Source organism: Pecten maximus, chromosome 3 (genome assembly GCF_902652985.1).
Source record: "Pecten maximus chromosome 3, xPecMax1.1, whole genome shotgun sequence".
NCBI classification, from domain to species: domain Eukaryota; kingdom Metazoa; phylum Mollusca; class Bivalvia; order Pectinida; family Pectinidae; genus Pecten; species Pecten maximus.
The window spans coordinates 52,197,343-52,223,893 of NC_047017.1; the positions used below are offsets into that span (position 1 = coordinate 52,197,343).

The following is a 26,551-nucleotide window of genomic DNA, read 5'->3' on the forward strand; positions in this document are numbered from 1 at the left end:
ACTGCAAAGATGTGGTTGGTTGATAATTGTAATTAAACTTTACAAAGTCAGATGTTTTTTGTAAATGAATTATTGGTAAACAAAAATGAATTGCAAACTTGGAATTAAGATCCAGACTTTTAATGAATGTTTTTATGAAGCAAGTGTATGTAATATGTATAGAATGGGTTTTACAGATCACTAGGTCAAAACACTATACAGTCAAGGAAAGTGTTTGTGAGAGTAGGTAGAGGATATATCTCGTATAAATCATTGGAAGTATGTTTTAATATATGAGAAACTGTTATAATTTATCAGTTCACCTTCACACCTGTTTAGAAAACATCACTGCCAGGAAAAATACTTTTCCCCATTGTGAGACATAATTATGAGTGATATCCATTGCCATGTTTTCTTATTCAAATACCAAAGAGTGAGGATAAAGTATAGACATTGTCCTTATTTATAATGGAATTTTTGGTTGTACATATAGATTTGATCTGTAATTTTAAATTTTTATTTGACCAAAAATTAAAAAAAAAAAAAAAAATAAAAACCCAAACAGATGTGTGTATGAGCCCTGTGTGTGTGTGAGGTCACTGTATACTGTAACCATGGTGATACAGGAGGGTGTGTATGAACCCTGTGTGTGTGTGATGTCACTGTATACTGTAACCATGGTGATACAGGAGGGTGTGTATGAGCCCTGTGTGTGTGTGATGTCACTGTATACGGTAACCATGGTGATACAGGAGGGTGTGTATGAGCCCTGTGTGTGTGTGATGTCACTGTATACTGTAACCATGGTGATACAGGAGGGTGTGTATGAGCCCTGTGTGTGTGTGATGTCACTGTATACTGTAACCATGGTGATACAGGAGGGTGTGTATGAGCCCTGTGTGTGTGTGATGTCACTGTATACTGTAACCATGGTGATACAGGAGGGTGTGTATGAGCCCTGTGTGTGTGTGATGTCACTGTATACTGTAACCATGGTGATACAGGAGGGTGTGTATGAGCCCTGTGTGTGTGTGAGGTCACTGTATACTGTAACCATGGTGATACAGGAGGGTGTGTATGAGCCCTGTGTGTGTGTGATGTCACTGTATACTGTAACCATGGTGATACAGTAGGGTGTGTATGAGCCCTGTGTGTGTGTGATGTCACTGTATACTGTAACCATGGTGATACAGGAGGGTGTGTATGAGCCCTGTGTGTGTGTGATGTCACTGTATACTGTAACCATGGTGATACAGGAGGGTGTGTATGAGCCCTGTGTGTGTGTGATGTCACTGTATACTGTAACCATGGTGATACAGGAGGGTGTGTATGAGCCCTGTGTGTGTCTGTTGTCACTGTATATTGTAACCATGGTGATATAGGAGGCTGGTTCCTCCCATAGAAGTACTCAATAAACAGTAACATGGTCCTCCAAAAACACTTTTGTCATTCATTTTCTATACCACTATGTTCCACTGATGGCAATCTGTCTGTATTTACTTTGCCCTAAGTGGGTGGGTGACTAATTTTACCGAATACAAAACTCAGACAAAATCTATACTACAACAGGCTGATTAAGACAAAATCTATACAACGGGCTGATTAAGACAAAATCTATATGCAACAGGCTGATTAAGACAAAATCTATATGCAACAGGCTGATTAAGACAAAATCTATACTACAGGCTGATTACGACAAAATCTATACTACAACAGGCTGATTAAGATCCTGTCCTTTATGAATTAGACCATTTTAGTTCTAGCTTATGTCTTCAGTTTGTTTATAAAACCAGTTTTCCATGATCATTTAATATCAGTGTACTTGTGCTGTCTACTTCATTCTGAATATTTTCTAGGAAAAAAATCAAAAAAAGTTAAAACAGCATCATAACACTAGGAAAAATGTAAATTAAAAAATATCAGAGACTTTGTATCAGGAGTTTAATATCGTGGAACATGACAAAGAAACATGGTATTGGTAAGATATGATAGCCCTCTGTTTTACATTCTAGTAACCCAGTGCCATCAATATAACACTTTGCCCGGGAAAGCGATCCTTCGTCGGGTCCGACAGCGCCAATCAGCCCCGGACACACTTTAGGTACACACTGGAATGTCCATTTTATGTTAGCCTGGTTGTGACAGTGTTAACCCCCCCTACAACTAACAAGGCAGTAACATGTTCAAATAACGACCCCTTCAGTCCGTAATATAGGCCTGAGAAAAAACATCTTACTACCAAAACAATGTTGCACAGAGAATAATATCAAATATTGGTGTTTTTGTTTTTTTGAAGATTGAAAATTCGATTTAGCATGTTTGTTTGGCAATTAAAAATGATCATGGGAAGTAACTCTTAGAAATCTTGCTGTAATTGTAAGTACTGATATGATAGATAGTTTGTAATTCTCATAAAAAAAATCACAGATAAAATTGATGGAAGAATGTGCCAACCTGGTACACAGGGTTGGCCGGTAGTTGACTGATGTCATCGGTAATTAATCTAAAAACTTAAATCACAACGATAAAACAAAATAACAAATATGGTATCTGGATTGGTAATGATAGTGCTAGAGAGGCACATTATAGTGACAGCGGATTAAGGAGCGGTGACCAGTACATTGTGTATGGAGACCACCCTATCACCAGCCTACAGCCAGGGGTGAGTTCTGGATATTGTCTGTGGGTGTTACAGAGACGGAAAACTACCTGTTTATACTTTTTCTCCCTTAGTTTTTCTTACGAGACCTATATACTATATTTAGACATTTACAACCACTCGAAATTCACACGTTCAGCAAATTGATTGACAGGAATTTGTTCACTAATCTTTTCTGCTAGACACAAAACAATTGAATTGAGATTAAACTTGTTGTAATAGATTATTTTCCCATTCAGAATGTTTTTGTTTTTTTTAAACCCTTGTGTGTATATAAAAGTAAACTAGTGAACTGAAGTGGGGGTGTTGTCTAAATGTAGCATACAGGACGTGAGAGGGGTACAGAAAACTAGAGTGTGTGTGTACAGTCTAGAGGGATTTCACTGCATGACATACGTAGTTTAATTATATTACATAAGTTATATGTTTAGTGTGAGGTATCATGGCATAGAAATAGTCAGATCTACTTTGTATTAGTTTTTCTCTGTTAGTGACAGGTTTATATACAAACCTGAGTCAGGTTTATAGACAAACCCGTTTTTCTCTGTTAGTGACAGGTTTATAGACAAACCTGAGTCAGGTTTATAGACAAACCCGTTTTTCTCTGTTAGTGACAGGTTTATAGACAAACCTGAGTCAGGTTTATAGACAAACCCGTTTTTCTCTGTTAGTGTCAAGTTTATAGACAAACCTTAGTCAGGTTTATAGACAAGCCTGAGTCAGACTTATAGACAAACCTTAGTCAGGTTTAAAGACAAACCTGTTTTTCTCTGTTAGTGACAGGTTTATAGACAAACCTGAGTCAGGTTTATAGACAAACCCGTTTTTCTCTGTTAGTGACAGGTTTATAGACAAACCTTAGTCAGGTTTATAGACAAACCTGAGTGGTATTTTTCCTGAGGAGAGGTTATAAATAACAGAACAGCTGAAGTGTATCCAATTAACTAGATTTGGTATAATATGTATAATTAGTATGATACAGGTTTGGTATGGAGGTTGTTTATAGGAAATATGTAATCTGTCGGTATTACCATGGGGAACATTAAATTAAACAAAATATATTCTGAAATAAGAAACCATTTCCTTAAATATTCTTTATAAACTGATTTCCACAGCTGTTATTAGTAAAAAAAAATTCAAATAAAACAAAATGTTGTTACATATTTTAAAAATGATATACATAGGTCTCTGACTGGTGTATCTTACCTTACACCACACACATAATGTATCTAAACGATTTCACATTTCAATGCAGTGTCAAATATTATTTTATTCTGTTTTGCCCACATATATATACTGTATATAAGAGGTTGCTGTTATAAGTCAGGTGTTGGATAAGATAAGTTTCATTATATACTGTCTATTCAGAACATAACTGTGAGGCCAAAAAATGACACTACTAAACTCTGGCCTATCATGTAGATGATAAAAGATTCCTTTAATAGTAATAAGATCACTCCAGAAGTTTAAATAGGATTAAAAACCCTCGACCCCTTTACTAGGATTAAACACCCTCTCGACCCCTTTACTAGGATTAAACACCCTCTCAACCCCTTTACTAGGATTAAACACCCTCCCGACCCCTTTACTAGGATTAAACACCCTCTCGACCCCTTTACTAGGATTAAACACCCTCTCGACCCCTTTACTAGGATTAAAACCCCTCTCGACCCCTTTACTAGGATTGAAACCCCTCTTGACCCCTTTACTAGGATTAAAAACCCTCTTGACCCCTTTACTAGGATTAAACACCCTCTCGACCCCTTTACTAGGATTAAAACCCCTCTCGACCCCTTTACTAGGATTGAAACCCCTCTCGACCCCTTTACTAGGATTAAACACCCTCTCTACCCCTTTACTAGGATTGAAACCCCTCTTGACCCCTTTACTAGGATTAAAACCCCTCTCGACCCCTTTACTAGGATTAAACACCCTCTCGACCCCTTTACTAGGATTGAAAACCCCTCTCGACCCCTTTACTAGGATTGAAACCCCTCTTGACCCCTTTACTAGGATTAAAACCCCTCTTGACCCCTTTACTAGGATTAAAACCCCTCTCGACCCCTTTACTAGGATTAAACACCCTCTCTACCCCTTTACTAGGATTGAAACCCCTCTTGACCCCTTTATGGGATTAAAACCCATCCCGACTCCTTTATAGGATTAAAACCCCTCTCGACCCCTTTATAGGATTAAAACCCCTCTCGACCCCTTTACTAGGATTAAAACCCCTCTCGACCGTTTTATAGGATTAAAACCCCTCTCAACCCTTTACTAGGATTGAAACCCCTCTCGACCCCTTTACTAGGATTAAACACCCTCTCGACCCCTTTACTAGGATTGAAACCCCTCTTGACCCCTTTATAGGATTAAAACCCATCCCGACTCCTTTATAGGATTAAAACCCCTCTCGACCCCTTTATAGGATTAAAACCCCTCTCGACCCCTTTACTAGGATTAAAACCCCTCTCGACCACTTTACTAGGATTGAAACCCCTCTTGACCCCTTTACTAGGATCAAAACCCCTCTCAACCCCTTTATAGGATTAAAACCCCTCTTGACCCCTTTACTAGGATTAAAACCCCTCTCAACCCCTTTATAGGATTAAAACCCCTCTCGACTCCTTTATAGGATTAAAACCCCTCTTGACCCCTTTACTAGGATTAAAACCCCTCTCAACTCCTTTATAGGATTAAAACCCCTCTTGACCCCTTTACTAGGATTAAAACCCCTCTCGACCCCTTTACCCTATGATGACCACACATAACCTCCCCAACCCCACCTTACTTCCATTAGCAGTAAATATATATGTCAAACGACCTGTATTAATTTGTTATAAAGATTGCTTTATTCCACTGTGCATGACTTAATATTGTATTTTATTTTAAACCTCTCTGATAATTTTATGTGGGTCATCTCTCCTGGTGACGCGAGGTCACCTATACCCTGTCATGCTGCATGTTTTACTTTAAAGCAAACAGATTTTGTTCCTTCTGTTTACAGAAATAATTAAATTGTCATGTTTAAATATATGTTATGATGCCAATTTCATTTCAGTGCTTTTAATCCACATTTGTCTTTATTTATCGGCTTTGCTGTTAGACTACAATTTTCATCATTCCATTGTCAAAGATTATGATCTTTAAAAAAAACTGTTATAAATACATCTTGTGCATACTTAATCAGATTCATGAACTTGTTATATATTCTCCTGGCAAAGGTAAATATTAAGAAAAATAAAACTGATTGTAAGTTGACTGCATGGACTCAAAATGAGAGTTAAGCAGTGTCATATTTTTGTTTTATTTCTATTTTTTGAACTTTGATATTTCTAACATTACTTCTGAGTGTATTTTATGTATTTTCAAATCTTTACAAAAGCAAGAGACACTTTTTTCTTTTTGGAACTTTAGAAAGAAAAATGAAATTGAGATCTGAATAACATTCAAAACTTTCTTAGTCTAAGAGTAATTGATAATACAACACTGTAGTGCCAATGCCACTCTAACTGTGTATGATGCCTTAAAACGGCCAAATGAGTTATGATATGGTGTTGTGCCAGGCTGATTGTCTACTTGACAAATCTTTCATATTTTCATCTTGACCATCATAAGTCCAGAAGGCCAACAGGCTAGGTGAAATGCTTGATATGGTAGACCTATTAGTGTAAGTCTAGTAAAAGGTAGTGATACATGATTGGGACAAGAAAAACCGTTCACTTGTTTAAAGCACCAGAATTTATTAGAGGTCTCCTAGAAGGAGGACGGAAAACATGTTGTGGAATACAATACAATCACCTGTGAGGGTGATATTATGATGTGGAGGCTGACACTACAGAAGGTGACATTATGTGGAGGGTGACACACTACAGAAGGTGACATTATGATGTGGAGGGTGACACACTTCAGAGGGTGACATTATGATGTGGAGGGTGACACACTTCAGAGGGTGACATTATGATGTGAAGGGTGATACACTACAGAGGGTGACATTATGATGTGGAGGCTGACACACTACAGAGGGTGACATTATGATGTGGATGGTGACACTACAGAGGGTGACATTATGATGTGGATGGTGACATTATGATGTGGAGGGTGACATTATGATGTGGAGGGTGACACACTACAGAGGGTGACATTATGATGTGGAGGGTGACACTCTACAGGGGGTGACATTATGATGTGGAGGGTGACACACTACAGAAGGTGACATTATGATGTGGAGGGTGACACACTTCAGAGGGTGACATTATGATGTGGAGGGTGACACTGCAGAGGGTGACATTATGATGTGGAGGCTGACACCCTACAGAGGGTGACATTATGATGTGGAGGCTGACACACTACAGAGGGTGACATTATGATGTGGAGGCTGACACACTCCAGGGGGTGACATTATGATGTGGAGGCTGACATGATGTGGAGGGTGACACACTGCAGAGGGTGACATTATGATGTGGAGGCTGACACACTTCAGAGGGTGACATTATGATGTGGAGGCTGACACCCTACAGAGGGTGACATTATGATGTGGAGGGTGACACACTACAGAGGGTGACATTATGTGGATGGTTACACACTACAGAGGGTGACATTATGATGTGGAGGGTGACATTATGATGTGGAGGGTGACATTATGTGGATGGTTACACACTACAGAGGGTGACATTATGATGTGGAGGCTGACACTCCAGAGGGTGACATTATGATGTGGAGGGTGACATGATGTAGAGGGTGACACACTACAGAGGGTGACATTATGATGTGGAGGGTGACACACTACAGAGGGTGACACTATGATGTGGAGGGTGTCATTTAGATGTGGAGGGTGACATTATGATGTGGAGGGTGACACACTACAGAGGGTGACATTATGATGTGGAGGGTGTCATTTAGATGTGGAGGGTGACATTATGATGTGGAGGGTGACATTATGATGTGGAGGGTGAAACTCCAGAGGGTGACATTATGATGTGAAGGCTGACACTCCAGAGGGTGACATTATGATGTGGAGGCTGACACTCCAGAGGGTGACATTATGATGTGGATGGTTACACACTACAGGAGGTGACATTATGATGTGGAGGGTGACAATATGATGTAGAGGGTGACACACTACAGAGGGTGACATTATGATGTGGAGGGTGACACTCTACAGGGGGTGACATTATGATGTGGAGGCTGACACACTACAGGGGGTGACATTATGATGTGGAGGATGACACACTACAGGGGGTGACATTATGATGTGGAGGGTGACACACTACAGGGGGTGACATTATGATGTGAAGGCTGACACTACAGAGGGTGACATGATGTGGAGGGTGACATTATGATGTAGAGGGTGACATTATGATGGAGAGGGTGACATGATGTAGAGGGTGACACACTACAGAGGGTGACATTATGATGTGGAGGGTGACACACTACAGAGGGTGACATTATGATGTGGAGGGTGACATTATGATGTGGAGGGTGACACACTACAGAGGGTGACATTATGATGTGGAGGGTGACACTAGAGGGTGACATTATGATGTGGAGGGTGACACTAGAGGGTGACATTATGATGTGGAGGGTGACACACTACAGAGGGTGACAGTATGATGTGGAGGGTGACACACTACAGAGGGTGACATTATGATGTGGAGGGTGACATTATGATGTGGAGGGTGACACTATGATGTGGAGGGTGACACTAGAGGGTGACATTATGATGTGGAGGGTGACACACTACAGAAGGTGACATTATGATGTGGAGGCTGACACTCCAGAGGGTGACATTATGATGTGGATGGTTACACACTACAGGAGGTGACATTTTGATGTGGAGGCTGACACACTACAGGGGGTGACATTATGATGTGGAGGATGACACACTACAGGGGGTGACATTATGATGTGGAGGGTGACACACTACAGGGGGTGACATTATGATGTGAAGGCTGACACTACAGAGGGTGACATGATGTGGAGGGTGACATTATGATGTAGAGGGTGACATTATGATGGAGAGGGTGACATGATGTAGAGGGTGACACACTACAGAGGGTGACATTATGATGTGGAGGGTGACACACTACAGAGGGTGACATTATGATGTGGAGGGTGACATTATGATGTGGATGGTGACATTTAGATGTGGAGGGTGACATTATGATGTGGAGGGTGACACACTACAGAGGGTGACATTATGATGTGGAGGGTGACACTAGAGGGTGACATTATGATGTGGAGGGTGACACTAGAGGGTGACATTATGATGTGGAGGGTGACACACTACAGAGGGTGACAGTATGATGTGGAGGGTGACACACTACAGAGGGTGACATTATGATGTGGAGGGTGACATTATGATGTGCAGGGTGACATTATGATGTGCAGGGTGACACTAGAGGGTGACATTATGATGTGGAGGGTGACACACTACAGAAGGTGACATTATGATGTGGAGGGTGACACACTACAGAGGGTGACATTATGATGTGGAGGGTGACATTATGATGTGGAGGGTGACACACTACAGAAGGTGACATTATGATATGGAGGGTGACATTATGATATGGAGGGTGACACACTACAGATGGTGACATTATGATGTGGAGGGTGACATTATGATGTGGAGGGTGACACACTACAGAGGGTGACATTATGATGTGGAGGCTGACATTATGATGTGGAGGGTGACACACTACAGAGGGTGACATTATGATATGGAGGGTGACATTATGATGTGGAGGGTGATACACTACAGAGGGTGACATTATGATATGGAGGGTGACACACTACAGAGGGTGACATTATGATGTGGAGGGTGACACACTACAGAGGGTGACATTATGATGTGGAGGCTGACATTATGATGTGGAGGGTGACACACTACAGAGGGTGACATTATGATATGGAGGGTGACATTATGATGTGGAGGGTGATACACTACAGAGGGTGACATTATGATGTGGAGGGTGACACACTACAGAGGGTGACATTATGATATGGAGGGTGACACACTACAGAGGGTGACATTATGATGTGGAGGGTGACACACTACAGAGGATGACATTATGATATGGAGGGTGACACACTACAGAGGGTGACATTATGATATGGAGGGTGACACACTACAGGGGGTGACATTATGATGTGGAGGGTGACACACTACAGGGGGTGACATTATGATGTGGAGGGTGACACACTACAGAGGGTGACATTATGATATGGAGGGTGACATTATGATGTGGAGGGTGATACACTACAGAGGGTGACATTATGATGGAGAGGGTGACACACTACAGAGGGTGACATTATGGTGTGGAGGGTGACACACTACAGAGGGTGACATTATGATATGGAGGGTGACACACTACAGAGGGTGACATTATGATGTGGAGGGTGACACACTACAGAGGGTGACATTATGATGTGGAGGGTGACACACTACAGGGGATGACATTATGATGTGGAGGGTGACACACTACAGGGGGTGACATTATGATGTGGAGGGTGACACACTACAGAGGGTGACATTATGATGTGGAGGGTGACATTATGATGTGGAGGGTGACACACTTCAGAGGGTGACATTATGATGTGGAGGCTGACACACTACAGGGGGTGACATTATGATATGGAGGGTGACATTATGATGTGGAGGGTGACACTACAGAGGGTGACATTATGACGTGGAGGGTGACATGATGTGGAGGGTGACACACTACAGAGGGTGACATTATGATGTGGAGGGTGATACACTTCAGAGGGTGACATTTACATTGATGTTTATTTTTCTGGCAAAGGTAAATGTGTTACTGGGCAAACATTCCTTGGTGTTCTATGGAATATGACATGCAGTTCAGACTGATTGGACAAAAGTCAAATAAATATAAGAAGACAATAGGAGATGTACAGGTTGTCTTTACTATTGCTAGTTTGTAAACAGTCACTGATATTAAATCAATCATCCCACAGCTCTTTATATAAACAAGAGAATTCAATATTTTGACAAAATGGTAAGATGAAAGAAAATTACTGTGACTTAATACAGGCGGACGATTCTGTTGTTATGACTGACTAAATACAGGCTGATAATTCACTTACACATCGACCAAAACTATTGTTATTACTGTGACTACATACAGGCGGATAATTCACTTACACATCGACCAAAACTATTGTTATGACTGTGACTACATACAGGCGGATAATTCACTTACACATCGACCAAAACTATTGTTATGACTGTGACTAAATACAGGCGGATAATTCACTTACACATCGACCAAAACTATTGTTATTACTGTGACTAAATACAGGCGGATAATTCACTTACACATCGACCAAAACTATTGTTATTACTGTGACTACATACAGGCGGATAATTCACTTACACATCGACCAAAACTATTGTTATTACTGTGACTAAATACAGGCGGATAATTCACTTACACATCGACCAAAACTATTGTTATTACTGTGACTACATACCGGCGGATAATTCACTTACGCATCGACCAAAACTATTGTTATTACTGTGACTATAAATACAGGCGGATAATTCACTTACACATCAACCAAAACTATTGCTAATATATTTGAGAGTAATAGAATAAACCGAAGCCTGAAGTGAAAAAACTTAAATATATTGTTTATAATCCTATATTGCTGTATTGTAAAAAGGTTACCTAAAAGGGTTTACATTCACTATTTATTTTGTTCAGTAAAGTGTATCCTTTCTTTAAACTGTGATTACATGTAAATTCACCAACTATTAAATTTATACCTTTTGTCTCCTAACAAATCATCTAAACAATTATGTTCCTTCTGTAAACCCTGTAATACAATTGTCCGTGTGTGCTAACTTCAAATCGCTGAGTAAACATTATTCTTTCCCCATGTTTATAGTAGACAACAAGGTTATTACAATTTGTGTTGTGCTAACTCAGTTTTTCCTGTCGATTGTGTTTCCATTGATTTGTCTCCCTTGAATTATCTCCCCTCTCACCAGAGAACCCTTAAGGTGCTATATTACCTTGTAGTGTCAGTCAACAGTATATAATCTGTGGTTTGATTGGAGTAGCAATAATAATCTGTGAACCTCATGTACAAGTATGTGATACAATTTGTGTCGGACAATAATCTGTTATCCTCATGTACAAATATGTAATAGAATTTGTGTCGGACAATAATCTGTCTCGTTTTATCGTTGTCTAGTCTATAACTGATACACGGAAGCAAGTGGTCTGGTAAGTCATTCACCGTCTGTGTTGTCAACGTGTAGTCTCCTGTTGGCTCGTAGAATGTTTAGTTCATAACAATTCAAAATGACACATTTATTTATCTGTCAGTTTAAACAATATGATCATCTTTAAATCATATATCATTTAGGCACATCATCATCTGGAACGAAAAAAAATATCATTTCATGTTTAAATTATTTGTTGTCATCACAAATATCATTGTCATAGCAGCTTCGAATTCATCAATAAGAAAATTGGAATATTCATATGTTATTTACAAGACTGCCATCTACATTTACAATTTGTCATTTTGAACATTTGTTTTTCTAACATATTTCAGTTTGTTTATGTTATATTTTTGTTTTACAATTTCAATCAGGCATGTTTTAATGCATGTATTGATTTGTTTTTGAGATGTTCCTTTTAAGACTTGATTTAGTTATCGCTGGATTTATTTATTTATTTGTATTTTTAGTTGTTTTTTTTTTTTTTTTTTAGTATTTTCTCACTATGCAGTGTTTTATGGCACTATGTTTTGATGATTTTGAAAAAAAATGTTTGCACATGTGTTTTACTGAAAACTTCATGTATGTGTTTACTCCAAACTTGTAATAAACATTTAATTAAAGAAAGGAGATCAAGGAAACAATGTGTAAAATAAAATTAAAATTTGGTTTTCACTGTCAGCAATCTAGTCTGACTTCAAAAATGAGGTATATGATTGAAGTATTCTAAAAATGTAATACAATGCAGCCTAGGTATGTTTTGACAGTTCTGAATGCTAAAGTTCTAAAGGAATTTCTAAAGGGACATACATGCAAGATAGATAACCAAATTTATGGAACTGGAGATTAGATTTTTGTCGTCTTGTTTTTGAATATCAGAAACATGCCTACCATTTAAATGAAGGGAAAAAAAATATTAAAAAAAAATATAGAAATTTTAAAAAAGTTGATGCATCTTGCATGCTTCTTGTTATACAAATTGATTGAACAAACCAATTAATTTGCTGAAAAAGAAGATGGAGTCCTGTGTTAGGGTGATGTTGGTGATGACATTGACGTACGGTAAGGGATTTCACTCTATCGACTCCCTGTGTCCCTAAGTCGACTGCTTGTAAACTGTCAGTATGAAATGTACTATACTATAATAAACAGCATAATGATTACAAGTTTTTGCAAATGTGCGCTTCTCTTGCACGATCATCTCTGCGAATGGTTGGCCTGTTGTGTATGGAACCCCTTTTCTATTGCTGTAAGATAGAAGGATCTCGATAGATGATCTAGAGTCTTGACTCCTAGATAATTAAGCAGGAAAGAGGGCAAAAGATGTATACATGTTTTATTACGCAGGGCAAACAATTGTTTTTAATAGACTTTTTCAATAAGGAAAAAGGAAATTGTTATAGCTGTTGAAGTTAGCTAGGACAGCTTTCATGTTGTAATACCTGTTGAGAAAGTCCCTAAATTCCTTTGTATATAAGTACCAGGTATATCACCAAACACAACCGATGGAGAAGGGAGATTTGTGTTGTTTGTGCATGCTTCTATCTTATATTACGTGTCTGTGCTTGTTTGCTTTGGATCAACATGCTGCTGATGATGGTACATTATACATATATTGGATAAGAGACATGATCAATTCTACCTATATGTTACAAATGGTCTAATAGGGATGGAAGCTTCTTACCGAGCCCTCCACCGAGGTGGAGGACCAGTTGTACCGAGCCCTCCACCAGTTGTACTGGAGTTTCATCGGTGTCTTGCCAGGATATATATCTCACATTCTTCATCTATATCTATGTTGTGGATGTTGGTACTCTCCATATTAGGTCTTTGGCCCTTGTATATTGAAAGTATAAGCCTTCTGTCCATGGTATACACGGTTATGGTATACTTCACCTACATTTACGGAATTTTATATACAACTAGGTCATATGGAATGTCAGCATGTCACATACTGATACCGGTCTAAGTACATGGCCCCTAATACTTGTTTATGAATTGCTATGATGTATGATGGAGGTTGCTTTCACAAACTGATTATTGAGTAACAGTGTCAGTAGCATGAGGAAGACCTTTATCAAGTTGAATGATTCGCTTTCTCCATAAGGTAGCTATTATCATGTGCATGACCATTTAACAGGTTATGTTGTATTACAAAGTATATTTACTGGACAGTGGTATATCTGGCATCTCTCATATATCTACATTTACTTTAGAACAGCTGTGTTTAAACCCACGGTGAATAGTTTATTAAATGCTGTTCACATTAAGTGACTTCAGTGTATGTAACATTAAGGTTATTTTACGGTCAGACTTTATCTCACACACTCGAATACTCTGCTTAACTCGCAGTAAAATTTCTGTTTTGACAGTAAATATTGTATATAAATATATATGATTATTGTTATATACAATTCATGTGCTAACGGGTACAAATCACATTTAGTTTTTCCTGTATAATAATTAGAATCCACAGAAAATCTTATTTCTCTTATAGACTTAATAGTTTTGTGTTTGAAAGAGTCAATAATTAATTATGTGCAGGTTATTGTTGTATGTGGACAGTGTATGTTGTGTACAGGTACCTCTGTTAGATGTTACATTTGTTACCGGTACCTCTGTTAGATGTTACATTTGTTACAGGTACCTCTGTTAGATGTTACATTTGTTACAGGTACCTCTGTTAGATGTTACATTGGTTACAGGTACCTCTGTTAGATGTTACATTTGTTACAGGTACCTCTGTTAGATGTTACATTTGTTACAGGTACCTCTGTTAGATGTTACATTTGTTACCGGTACCTCTGTTAGATGTTACATTTGTTACAGGTACCTCTGTTAGATGTTACATTTGTTACAGGTAGCCCTGTTAGATGTTACATTTGTTACAGGTAGCCCTGTTAGATGTTACATTTGTTACAGGTACCTCTGTTAGATGTTACATTTGTTACAGGTAGCTCTGTTAGATGTTACATTTGTTACCGGTACCTCTGTCAGATGTTACATTTGTTACAGGTACCTCTGTTAGATGTTACATTTGTTACAGGTAGCTCTGTTAGATGTTACATTTGTTACAGGTACTCTGTTAGATGTTACATTTGTTACAGGTAGCTCTGTTAGATGTTACATTTGTTACAGGTACCTCTGTTAGATGTTACATTTGTTACAGGTAGCTCTGTTAGATGTTACATTTGTTACAGGTAGCTCTGTTAGATGTTACATTTGTTACCGGTACCTCTGTGAGATGTTACATTTGTTACAGGTACCTCTGTGAGATGTTACATTTGTTACAGGTACCTCTGTTAGATGTTACATTTGTTACAGGTACCTCTGTTAGATGTTACATTTGTTACAGGTAGCTCTGTTAGATGTTACATTTGTTACAGGTACCTCTGTTAGATGTTACATTTGTTACAGGTACCTCTGTTAGATGATACATTTGTTACAGGTACCTCTGTTAGATGTTACATTTGTTACCGGTACCTCTGTTAGATGTTACATTTGTTACAGGTACCTCTGTTAGATGTTACATTTGTTACAGGTAGCTCTGTTAGATGTTACATTGGTTACAGGTACCTCTGTTAGATGTTACATTTGTTACAGGTAGCTCTGTTAGATGTTACATTTGTTACCGGTACCTCTGTTAGATGTTACATTTGTTACCGGTACCTCTGTGAGATGTTACATTTGTTACAGGTACCTCTGTCAGATGTTACATTTGTTACAGGTACCTCTGTTAGATGTTACATTTGTTACAGGTACCTCTGTTAGATGTTACATTTGTTACAGGTAGCTCTGTTAGATGTTACATTTGTTACAGGTAGCTCTGTTAGATGTTACATTTGTTACAGGTACCTCTGTTAGATGATACATTTGTTACAGGTACCTCTGTTAGATGTTACATTTGTTACAGGTAGCTCTGTTAGATGTTACATTTGTTACAGGTACCTCTGTTAGATGTTACATTTGTTACCGGTACCTCTGTTAGATGTTACATTTGTTACCGGTAGCTCTGTTAGATGTTACATTTGTTACAGGTACCTCTGTCAGATGTTACATTTGTTACAGGTAGTTCTGTTAGATGTTACATTTGTTACAGGTACCTCTGTTAGATGTTACATTTGTTACAGGTAGCTCTGTTAGATGTTACATTTGTTACCGGTACCTCTGTCAGATGTTACATTTGTTACCGGTACCTCTGTTAGATGTTACATTTGTTACAGGTACTCTGTTAGATGTTACATTTGTTACAGGTAGCTCTGTTAGATGTTACATTTGTTACAGGTACCTCTGTTAGATGTTACATTTGTTACAGGTAGCTCTGTTAGATGTTACATTTGTTACAGGTAGCTCTGTTAGATGTTACATTTGTTACAGGTAGCTCTGTTAGATGTTACATTTGTTACAGGTAGTTCTGTTAGATGTTACATTTGTTACAGGTACCTCTGTTAGATGTTACATTTGTTACAGGTAGCTCTGTTAGATGTTACATTTGTTACCGGTACCTCTGTCAGATGTTAAATTTGTTACCGGTACCTCTGTTAGATGTTACATTTGTTACAGGTACCTCTGTTAGATGTTACATTTGTTACAGGTAGCTCTGTTAGATGTTACATTTGTTACAGGTACCTCTGTTAGATGTTACATTTGTTACCGGTACCTCTGTTAGATGTTACATTGGTTACAGGTACCTCTGTTAGATGTTACATTTGTTACCGGTAGCTCTGTTAGATGTTACATTTGTTACAGGTACCTCTGTCAGATGTTACATTTGTTACAGGTAGTTCTGTTAGATGTTACATTTGTTACAGGTACCTCTGTTAGATGTTACATTTGTTACAGGTAGCTCTGTTAGATGTTACATTTGTTACCGGTACCTCTGTCAGATGTTACATTTGTTACCGGTACCTCTGTTAGATGTTACATTTGTTACAGGTACTCTGTTAGATGTTACATTTGTTACAGGTAGCTCTGTTAGATGTTACATTTGTTACAGGTACCTCTGTTAGATGTTACATTTGTTACAGGTAGCTCTGTTAGATGTTACATTTGTTACAGGTAGCTCTGTTAGATGTTACATTTGTTACAGGTAGCTCTGTTAGATGTTACATTTGTTACAGGTAGTTCTGTTAGATGTTACATTTGTTACAGGTACCTCTGTTAGATGTTACATTTGTTACAGGTAGCTCTGTTAGATGTTACATTTGTTACCGGTACCTCTGTCAGATGTTACATTTGTTACCGGTACCTCTGTTAGATGTTACATTTGTTACAGGTACCTCTGTTAGATGTTACATTTGTTACAGGTAGCTCTGTTAGATGTTACATTTGTTACAGGTACCTCTGTTAGATGTTACATTTGTTACCGGTACCTCTGTTAGATGTTACATTGGTTACAGGTACCTCTGTTAGATGTTACATTTGTTACAGGTACCTCTGTTAGATGTTACATTTGTTACAGGTACCTCTGTCAGATGTTACATTTGTTACAGGTAGTTCTGTTAGATGTTACATTTGTTACAGGTAGCTCTGTTAGATGTTACATTTGTTACAGGTAGCTCTGTTAGATGTTACATTTGTTACAGGTAGCTCTGTTAGATGTTACATTTGTTACAGGTAGCTCTGTTAGATGTTACATTTGTTACAGGTACCTCTGTTAGATGTTACATTTGTTACAGGTAGCTCTGTTAGATGTTACATTTGTTACAGGTAGCTCTGTTAGATGTTACATTTGTTACCGGTACCTCTGTCAGATGTTACATTTGTTACAGGTACCTCTGTTAGATGTTACATTTGTTACCGGTACCTCTGTTAGATGTTACATTTGTTACCGGTACTCTGTCAGATGTTACATTTGTTACAGGTGGGAAAAAAATATACATAGTATGTAAGCAATGCTAACCATCTATTTACAGGTAAGGGTGATATATGAAATGTCACAGTAAATTATTGAATGGCATTAATTTCACAGCTAAGTGGATCATGTACGGTTTGTATAATGCTTTGATATAATCATGCAACTTAACTTGACTCGAGGTACCCACAAAGGGGAGATAACTCTGAACAGGTCCTGTAGTACAAAGTTTGTAAGATATTAATCCTAAGCTTATCATGGCATCTTATGGTTTTTACTATCATCCCAGAAAACTGGTCAAGTGGTCAAGGAATATCAAAATGTTTGGATCTTTACCCACCATCCCAGAAAACTGGTCAAGTGGTCAAGGAATATCAAAATGTTTGGATCTTTACCACCATCCCAGTAAACTGGTCAAGTGGTCAAGGAATATCAAAATGTTTGGATTTTTACCACCATCCCAGTAAACTGGTCAACTGGTCAAGGAATATCAACATATTTGTGTGCTTATAGGTCTGTCAGATTTCTCCAAATCTCTCCTTGATCTAGAATATTCAAATTCTGGGATACGTTCAAATTTTCCATTTTTTAAATCAAATTACTATGAGTTTCCATATACAGTGATCAATTTATCAAGAAAATATGTGTCTTATATTTTGTACTGAATTCTCAATCCACAGTTGGAAAAAAAATGAATAACATTTACTGGTAGCAGTAGTTGTTTTCCAAATTCATTGGTTGTTGTATTTCTATGACTATAGGATTGTCTGGCTTGTAATAGAGGGTCATTTGTAGTGTGGTTGTGGACATTGGTTACATAGATAAAACAGACCTTTGTCTGAATGATATCACACTTTGGATTTGGAATAATGAATTAAAAATGTATGAGCACTCTCAACAGTAAAACAGTTTTTGCTTTATTAAAATTGTGTGATAATTACTTTAGTACAACTACAATAGCATTGTATTTCAGAAGAGTAATGATATTTGTCAGTAAATCTGTATATTCCAGACGAGTAGTGATATTTGTCAGTAAGTCTGTATATTCCAGACGAGTAGTGATATTTGTCAGTAAGTCTGTATATTCCAGATGAGTAGCGATATTTGTCAGTAAATCTGTATATTCCAGACGAGTAGTGATATTTGTCAGTAAATATGTATATTCCAGACGAGTAGCGATATTTGTCAGTAAGTCTGTATATTCCAGACGAGTAGCGATATTTGTCAGTAAGTCTGTATATTCCAGACGAGTAGTGATATTTGTCAGTAAGTCTGTATATTCCAGACGAGTAGCGATATTTGTCAGTAAGTCTGTATATTCCAGACGAGTAGTGATATTTGTCAGTAAGTCTGTATATTCCAGACGAGAAGCAATATTTGTCAGTAAATCTGTATATTCCAGACGAGTAGTGATATTTGTCAGTAAATCTGTATATTCCAGACGAGTAGCGATATTTGTCAGTAAATCTGTATTTCTTTGTTACAACAGGTAGTGACTCTGGAACAATATTTGACAACAACATGATCACACGCACGGCACGAAGGCTGTCCCTCAAAGGTCGCAAGTCATCTTCATCCAAATCGTCAAGCATGACAACACCACCAGAGAGCCCAAACATGCCGAAGAATAAGAAACACTGACGATGGGAAACATTAGGAATACTCTTCTACTTCTGTGATAATTACTTATTTATTGTTATTTTGTGGCGTTGACTGTTAAGTATTAGATATTTGACCAAATGATCCTAATGGTCATGACTGGTCAGCTTCACAGCTAAAATAATATTATACAATGGAGTTCTTAGCCAAAGAACCTAGTGGTCATTCTTTTCAAAACTAACCAAAAGAATCTTGTTGTTCTTTTTGTAGAAGACTTGACATCTTTGACCAAAGAAACTTATAAACTTAACTTTTAGATTGGCCATTGCAGGAAAGACTGGACAGTCTTTGAAGCTTGGTCATGTGATCATTCATTGTCATTTTATGTCATTTTACTTACTGGTTCCACTGACCAGTAGATAAAGATATGTAAACATTAATGTGAGCGGTCATTGGTTCCACTGACCAGTAGATAAAGATATGTAAACAATTAATATGAGCGGTCATTGGTTCCAGTGACCAGTAGATAAAGATATGTAAACAATTAATATGAGCGGTCATTGGTTCCACTGACCAGTAGACAAAGATATGTAAACATTAATGTGAGCGGTCATTGGTTCCACTGACCAGTAGATAAAGATATGTAAACATTAATGTGAGCGGTCATTGGTTCCACTGACCAGTAGATAAAGATATGTAAACATTGATGTGAGCGGTCATTGGTTCCACTGACCAGTAGATAAAGATATGTAAACATTGATGTGAGCGGTCATTGGTTCCACTGACCAGTAGATAAAGATATGTAAACAATTAATGTGAGCGGTCATAATGATTTGTTTGATATGTTACAGTAGTTAGTGATCATTACAAGCTTTACACGTGTAGTCGATTATAACACTACAGATGGAGACAAAAGACTGTTGTTGATTATAACACTACAGATGGAGACAAAAGACTGTTGTTGTAAGTTGATTGTAGTCTGGACCCAGACTGTATTTTACAAGGGACCCCTAATGAATTGTAATATACATGTTTTTTCCCTGATTTTACATATTACTAGCATTTAGAGCCAGTGAAAAAACTAGGGATTTAAAGTTGTAGAATTGTATTGTTAATTGGCTCTCTAATACATGTCTGTATTGTAGAATTGTATTGTTAATTGGCTCTCTAATACACGTCTGTAAGTCTGATCAACATATAGTCCTTGTGGCTTCCGAGTATACAGGAGGTCATTCTAGTAATCTAGTACATAATGTATTACTAATATTTAACAAAACTTTAATGTCTTTGGTCCAAGAGTGTAGATTATACCACACAAGTACACAAGCACTAACATTTGGTCAGTGTAGAACTTCGACATCCTTGCCAGCTGATGGTAATGATGAAATTATGTTATTGGAGTATTATACATCTCTACATCCAGTGGCAAAAATGGACAAAATTACAATTTTCAGATCATAATTATAATTAATAGAATTCTGAAGTAGAAATGTTTAGGGGCTGTTTAGGTCTTGTGTAGTTTGTGCCAAAAGAGATTATGTTGTGGGAAAGAGATTCCCTTATCTAGTAATAATGATTGGAATATTTTATACATTATATAATGTTCACTGCTTTGACATTTCATTAGTCAACAAATTCACAAATGAGTTAGGGAGGCCTATTAGACCTCTTTATTTTATATAATGGTTCTCAGGTATATGATTAATTCAAGGTTGGTGAAGTTGGAACATTAATTATTGCGGTCAGTTGGCCTGATGGTGACCACAACATACATGGCTAATGCCATGAACAGATCATGTACTTATTGAAAGGAAAATGCTTTAACATGAGATTAAATAGATCAAATTAATCCTTATAGCATGATGTGTTTAGTTTTTAAAAATGTCTGTATTAATATGGCTCAGTTTAATTCATATGTCAGAAAAAAAAGCTTATCAAATGTTACTTTGACCAAAATGTCATTTTTCGTTTCATTGTTTCTGTGATTAGCTATCAGTCACTTAAGTTTTTTTATGACAATGTTATTGTATTGGAGACAGGTACAGGTATCATGTATGTTGTGGAGATAGTATTGGGATACTGAATATTTTCTTTTGGTAATTAGATTTGAGGATGCATGCTACCTTACTTTTGACGTGCATAGCCGAAAAAAAGAGTTCTATCAATAAGAAACTTTAATGACTAATAATTTTATGACTTGATGATGCTACATTTGGTCGTTATACAAAGAAACAAATCTCATAAAATGTGAAGAAAGATAACTTCACGTGTACCTGTAATTCTAGGTTGTGAAATGGTTGGCGGTATATTTATAAATAAAGTATTTATTACTTTTAACTACGCATTTCAGACAATGCCTCTTCCAAAAAGAGAAAAGTCAAATATTTAGGTTGTATTTTCATTTCAAAGTGTTGTGTAGGCTATTCATGTAAACTGATTCCTGTGATTCGTTGATTTATCTTAACAAATATTAGTCCTAGGATTCTAATCGAGACTGTTGTCAAGCGTTCATCACAACAGAATGGAATCATTATAAGCCTTCCAGAGGAGACGACAGTGGGTTATTAATACACGGGCACTTCTCTAAATCATTATTCCATTTAGGTCTTATTCTCATCAGGAATATATCCCAATCCAGTGACGTCCTGCGTCCACCTCAGTAGCTGCTTATAATGTTAGCTATTCATAGGAAAACCTTAAAATATTGATAACACACTTCGTTTATTTATTTATTTTTTTTGGTAGAAAAAAATCACAAATTAGAGTTAATGCGTCAATAAGTTTTCAAAACCGATATGACAATCAATTATATATATCATTAATATGTGTGTGTGAGAGGCATTATATACACTGCATACAGTAAAAGTATTTATAGTAAAAAGTTTAACGGTAAGCCATTTTCCTTTCAAACTCTTTAGGGTACAAGGTTATTGCAGCCATTTTGAAAATCCATCATCCCAGAAGTGTTCATACCGTTGTATACACTTACCGTTAGAACTTTTAGTCTTTGCTCAGGAATCGCACATCTTGTCATATTGTGGTTTTAGTTTTGAACACCAGATTTTGTAAGTACATATGTAATATTGTAAACACTTGTGTAACTGAGGAATTGGTGAAGACAATCAATGCATGGTAAAATTTTAAAATCTCTTTTGAAAGTTTATACATGTAAATAGAATATTGAAATGTCTAACTTAATTAATTCTAAAAAAAAGTTAACTTATTCTGTTAACAGTACTTCTGAATGAACTTTCAAAGGTTATTTTTAATGTTACATTTTAATTACATTTCACTTCAATATTGAGAGGCAAATGGTTTGATAATGAACTAATGATTAGTTATACTGTAAAGAAATGATGAATTTTCATTTTGTAAAAATACTTGAAGTAATTTCAAGCTAATGTTCTTTATTTTGAAGTGCTAGATCTAATTGTAATTTGTTAATGCCTCTATATTAACATGACCAGATATATGGTTTTGACGATGTATTGTACTGACATCACTGATATAAGTGTTACTGTATGGGGAAAATAAATAACAATAGCTGTTATACAGAACTTGGGGCAAACTTGATTCTCAGTTAAGCTTGCCGTCAGTGCCGTTTGCCGGTTTTGAACTTGCCGACGGCACGTACATTCAAGCAAAGCGGCTCATTTGCAATATGGCCGACATAGACCAAAACATTTAGTTTTTTTATTTTATATATTTATATATGAATAAACATATTTCAAAAGCATTGTTAACATCGAACGCTGCAGAACATTCAAAATCAACTTATTTTGCAATATATAAAAATATATGACTAATATGACTAAAATAGCCTGACCGGATCAAAATATGATGAAATTCTTTAACTTCTCACTTAATCTAATCTTTCATTTGAACACGTCACCATCTTGTTTCCCGGTGTGGCGGTGCTTTCAAACCGGCAGGAATTTGCCGAAATTGCATGTGCATATTTGGGACACAATCAAGTAATTTTATCGCCTTCCCACCTTACTGCTGGCACACCGGTACGTCAGAATCAAGTTTGCCCTTGGACAATGTCACCTGTCTGTTATACAGAACTTAGACAATGGCACCGGTCTGTTATACAGAACAAAGACAATGTCACTGGTCTGTTATACAGAACAAAGACAATGTCACCGGTCTGTTATACAGAACTTAGACAATGTCACCGGTCTGTTATACAGAACTTAGACAATGGGAATTGTGCAATTTTCTTACTGGTTTTATGCTTGATATTGTAACACAACTTTTGTTTTTGTCTGCATGTGTTAATTATTGGCCACCTGACATGAATATGACTCATTAGATGAGATGACAGGTGACCAGTCTTCGGTGTTAGAGTAAGATATTCCACCTGAACCTACTGGAGTTTAGTAGATAAGGAAACTACACCAGGGTAGTTGTTCTATGTATTATTTGATTCAATTAATTAACACAAGTTTTCAAAGTGTTATTTTTGAGAAACTTCTTAAAGAATTACCAATAAGTTTTGTTCCTTCTCTTCAGATGGTTGTTTTGAACCCCTCGTACATACTGCCAGGTATATTATATTCAAAATTTCAACCATTTTGGAAAAAATCAGATTTTCACAATAAATTGTCAATTTTCGAAATCAAGGTTTTGACATGTGCCCTGCCCATAGTGTTTTCAGTAAATGCTGGGTTCCAGCTGGTTCACGACCGTAAGGGTCAATAGGTTATAACTGTCAGGTTGTAGTAGGTCCCAAGGGTTAGTGTAGGGGGTCCTTAGGGTTAGTGTATGGGGTTGTAGTGGGTCCCAAGGGTTAGTGTATGGGGTCCTTAGGGTTAGTGTATGGGGTTGTAGTAGGTCCCAAGGGTTAGTGTATGGGGTCCTTAGGGTTAGTGTATGGGGTTGTAGTGGGTCCCTAGGGTAAGTGTATGGGGTTTTAGTGGTCCCAAGGGTTAGTGTATGGGGTTTTAGTGGTCCCTAGGGTTAGTGTATGGGGTCCCAAGGGTTAGTGTATGGGGTTGTAGTAGGTCCCAAGGGTTAGTGTATGGGGTCCTTAGGGTTAGTGTATGGGGTTGTAGTGGGTCCCTAGGGTTAGTGTATGGGGTTGTTGTAGGTCCCAAGGGTTAGTGTATGGGGTTGTAGTGGGTCCTTAGGGTTAGTGTATGGGGTCCTTAGGGTTAGTGTATGGGGTGGTAGTAGGTCCCAAGGGTTAGTGTATGGGGTCCTTAGGGTTAGTGTATGGGGTTGTAGTAGGTCCCAAGGGTTAGTGTATGGGGTCCTTAGGGTTAGTGTATGGGGTTGCAGCAGGTCACCATGGTTAAAATGTGGTGTTTATATTTGTTTGTTACTTGTACATGTAATTGGCAAGTAAGGGAATGAAAGTATGGAACAAGCTTCCCATGGGTTACCAGCAATGAATATTCCTTCAAGGAAGGGTTAGGCCAGTATGATGATATCACCACTATTCTACATTGATAAAAATGTCTTATGTACAGGGGACCAAGAGTTGGTTTCAAACTTACGTTTAACTAGACCTGACTCAAACGGTTGTTCAGTAAGATCAAGTTTACCACCATTACCTTACAGTCTGAATACATCACAGGTAGAATCTCATGTTATATCATGGTAGTGTTTGTCCTGTCATATCAGGGTAGTGTTTGTCCTGTCAAAGTATGTTCATGATGAGTATGTGTCATAATTGGTAGTATAAGGAGATATTATGTGGGGTTCATATAGTCACATGTCTAGAGCCATGATATTAGCAATATAAAGAAATATCATTAGGGTGGGGGGTGGGGGTACACATATCTAGTCATAACATTGGCAGAAATATTATTGGGGTACATGAAGTCACGTGTTTAAGGCCATGACATTGGTTGTATAAGCAGATATCATTGGTGGTACATATAATCACGTGTCTAAGGCCACGACATTGGCTGTATAAGGAGATGTCATTGGTTACATATGGTCACGTGTCTAAAGCCATAACATTGGTTGTGTAAGGAGATGTCATTGGTTACATATGGTCACGTGTCTAAAGCCATGACATTGGTTGTGTAAGGAGATGTCATTGGTTACATATGGTCACGTGTCTAAAGCCAGTCAGATATATTGTAATTAATTATTCTCTAGTCCACTTCAGGGATTAGACTTGTAATCAAAGTTTATTAATAATAATAAATAATAACATTAAAAACACTAAAATATACTTGTTGTTGTTTGTTTACTTATCTTACACGCCAAATAATATATACTTGTCAACTCTCTGAAATATTCTAACGAAACATATTAAATTTCAAAACACGTCTTCGGGTCATAGATTTCTGGGGTAAATAGAGAGACCGAAAGAGTGAACTCCGTGGTTATGTTTTGTATGACAGCTCGTCTCAATCTAATCATCATTAATAATAGACCATGTCCTACAGAAAATAGAGACCGAAAGAGTGTTTTGTATGACAGCTCGTCTCAATCTAGTCATCATTAATAATAGACCATGTCCTACAGAAAATAGAGACCGAAAGAGTGTTTTGTATGACAGCTCGTCTCAATCTAGTCATCATTAATAATAGACCATGTCCTACAGAAAATAGAGACCGAAAGAGTGTTTTGTATGACAGCTCGTCTCAATCTAGTCATCATTAATAATAGACCATGTCCTACAGAAAATAGAGAGACTGAAAGAGTGTTTTGTATGACAGCTCGTCTCAATCTAGTCATCATTAATAATAGACCATGTCCTACAGAAAATAGAGACCGAAAGAGTGTTTTGTATGACAGCTCGTCTCAATCTAGTCATCATTAATAATAGACCATGTCCTACAGAAAATAGAGAGACCGAAAGAGTGTTTTGTATGACAGCTCGTCTCTATCTAGTCATCATTAATAATAGACCATGTCCTACAGAAAATAGAGACCGAAAGAGTGTTTTGTATGACAGCTCGTCTCAATCTAGTCATCATTAATAATAGACCATGTCCTACAGAAAATAGAGACCGAAAGAGTGTTTTGTATGACAGCTCGTCTCAATCTAGTCATCATTAATAATAGACCATGTCCTACAGAAAATAGAGAGACCGAAAGAGTGTTTTGTATGACAGCTCGTCTCAATCTAGTCATCATTAATAATAGACCATGTCCTACAGAAAATAGAGAGACCGAAAGAGTGTTTTGTATGACAGCTCGTCTCAATCTAGTCATCATTAATAATAGACCATGTCCTACAGAAAATAGAGACCGA

General features: G+C 37.5%; 1 protein-coding gene across 8 annotated transcripts in view; it reads left to right on the forward strand.

Moving 5' to 3' along the window:
* Window positions 1–25,520, forward strand: part of LOC117324527 (ral GTPase-activating protein subunit alpha-1-like) — a 100,662-nt gene extending 75,142 nt beyond the window's left edge. For 4 of the 8 annotated variants that reach the window (XM_033880435.1, XM_033880436.1, XM_033880437.1 and 1 more), the window contains one exon: window positions 19,226–25,520. In XM_033880435.1, coding sequence (XP_033736326.1) covers window positions 19,226–19,377 — 152 coding nt within the window. In that variant the 3' untranslated portion in view covers window positions 19,378–25,520. Of the gene's footprint in view, window positions 1–11,851; window positions 11,884–19,225 lie in introns of all 8 variants that reach the window. The other 4 variants (XR_004532007.1, XR_004532006.1, XR_004532008.1 and 1 more) reach the window with 4 other exon arrangements.
* The last annotated feature ends 1,031 nt before the right edge of the window (window positions 25,521–26,551 follow it).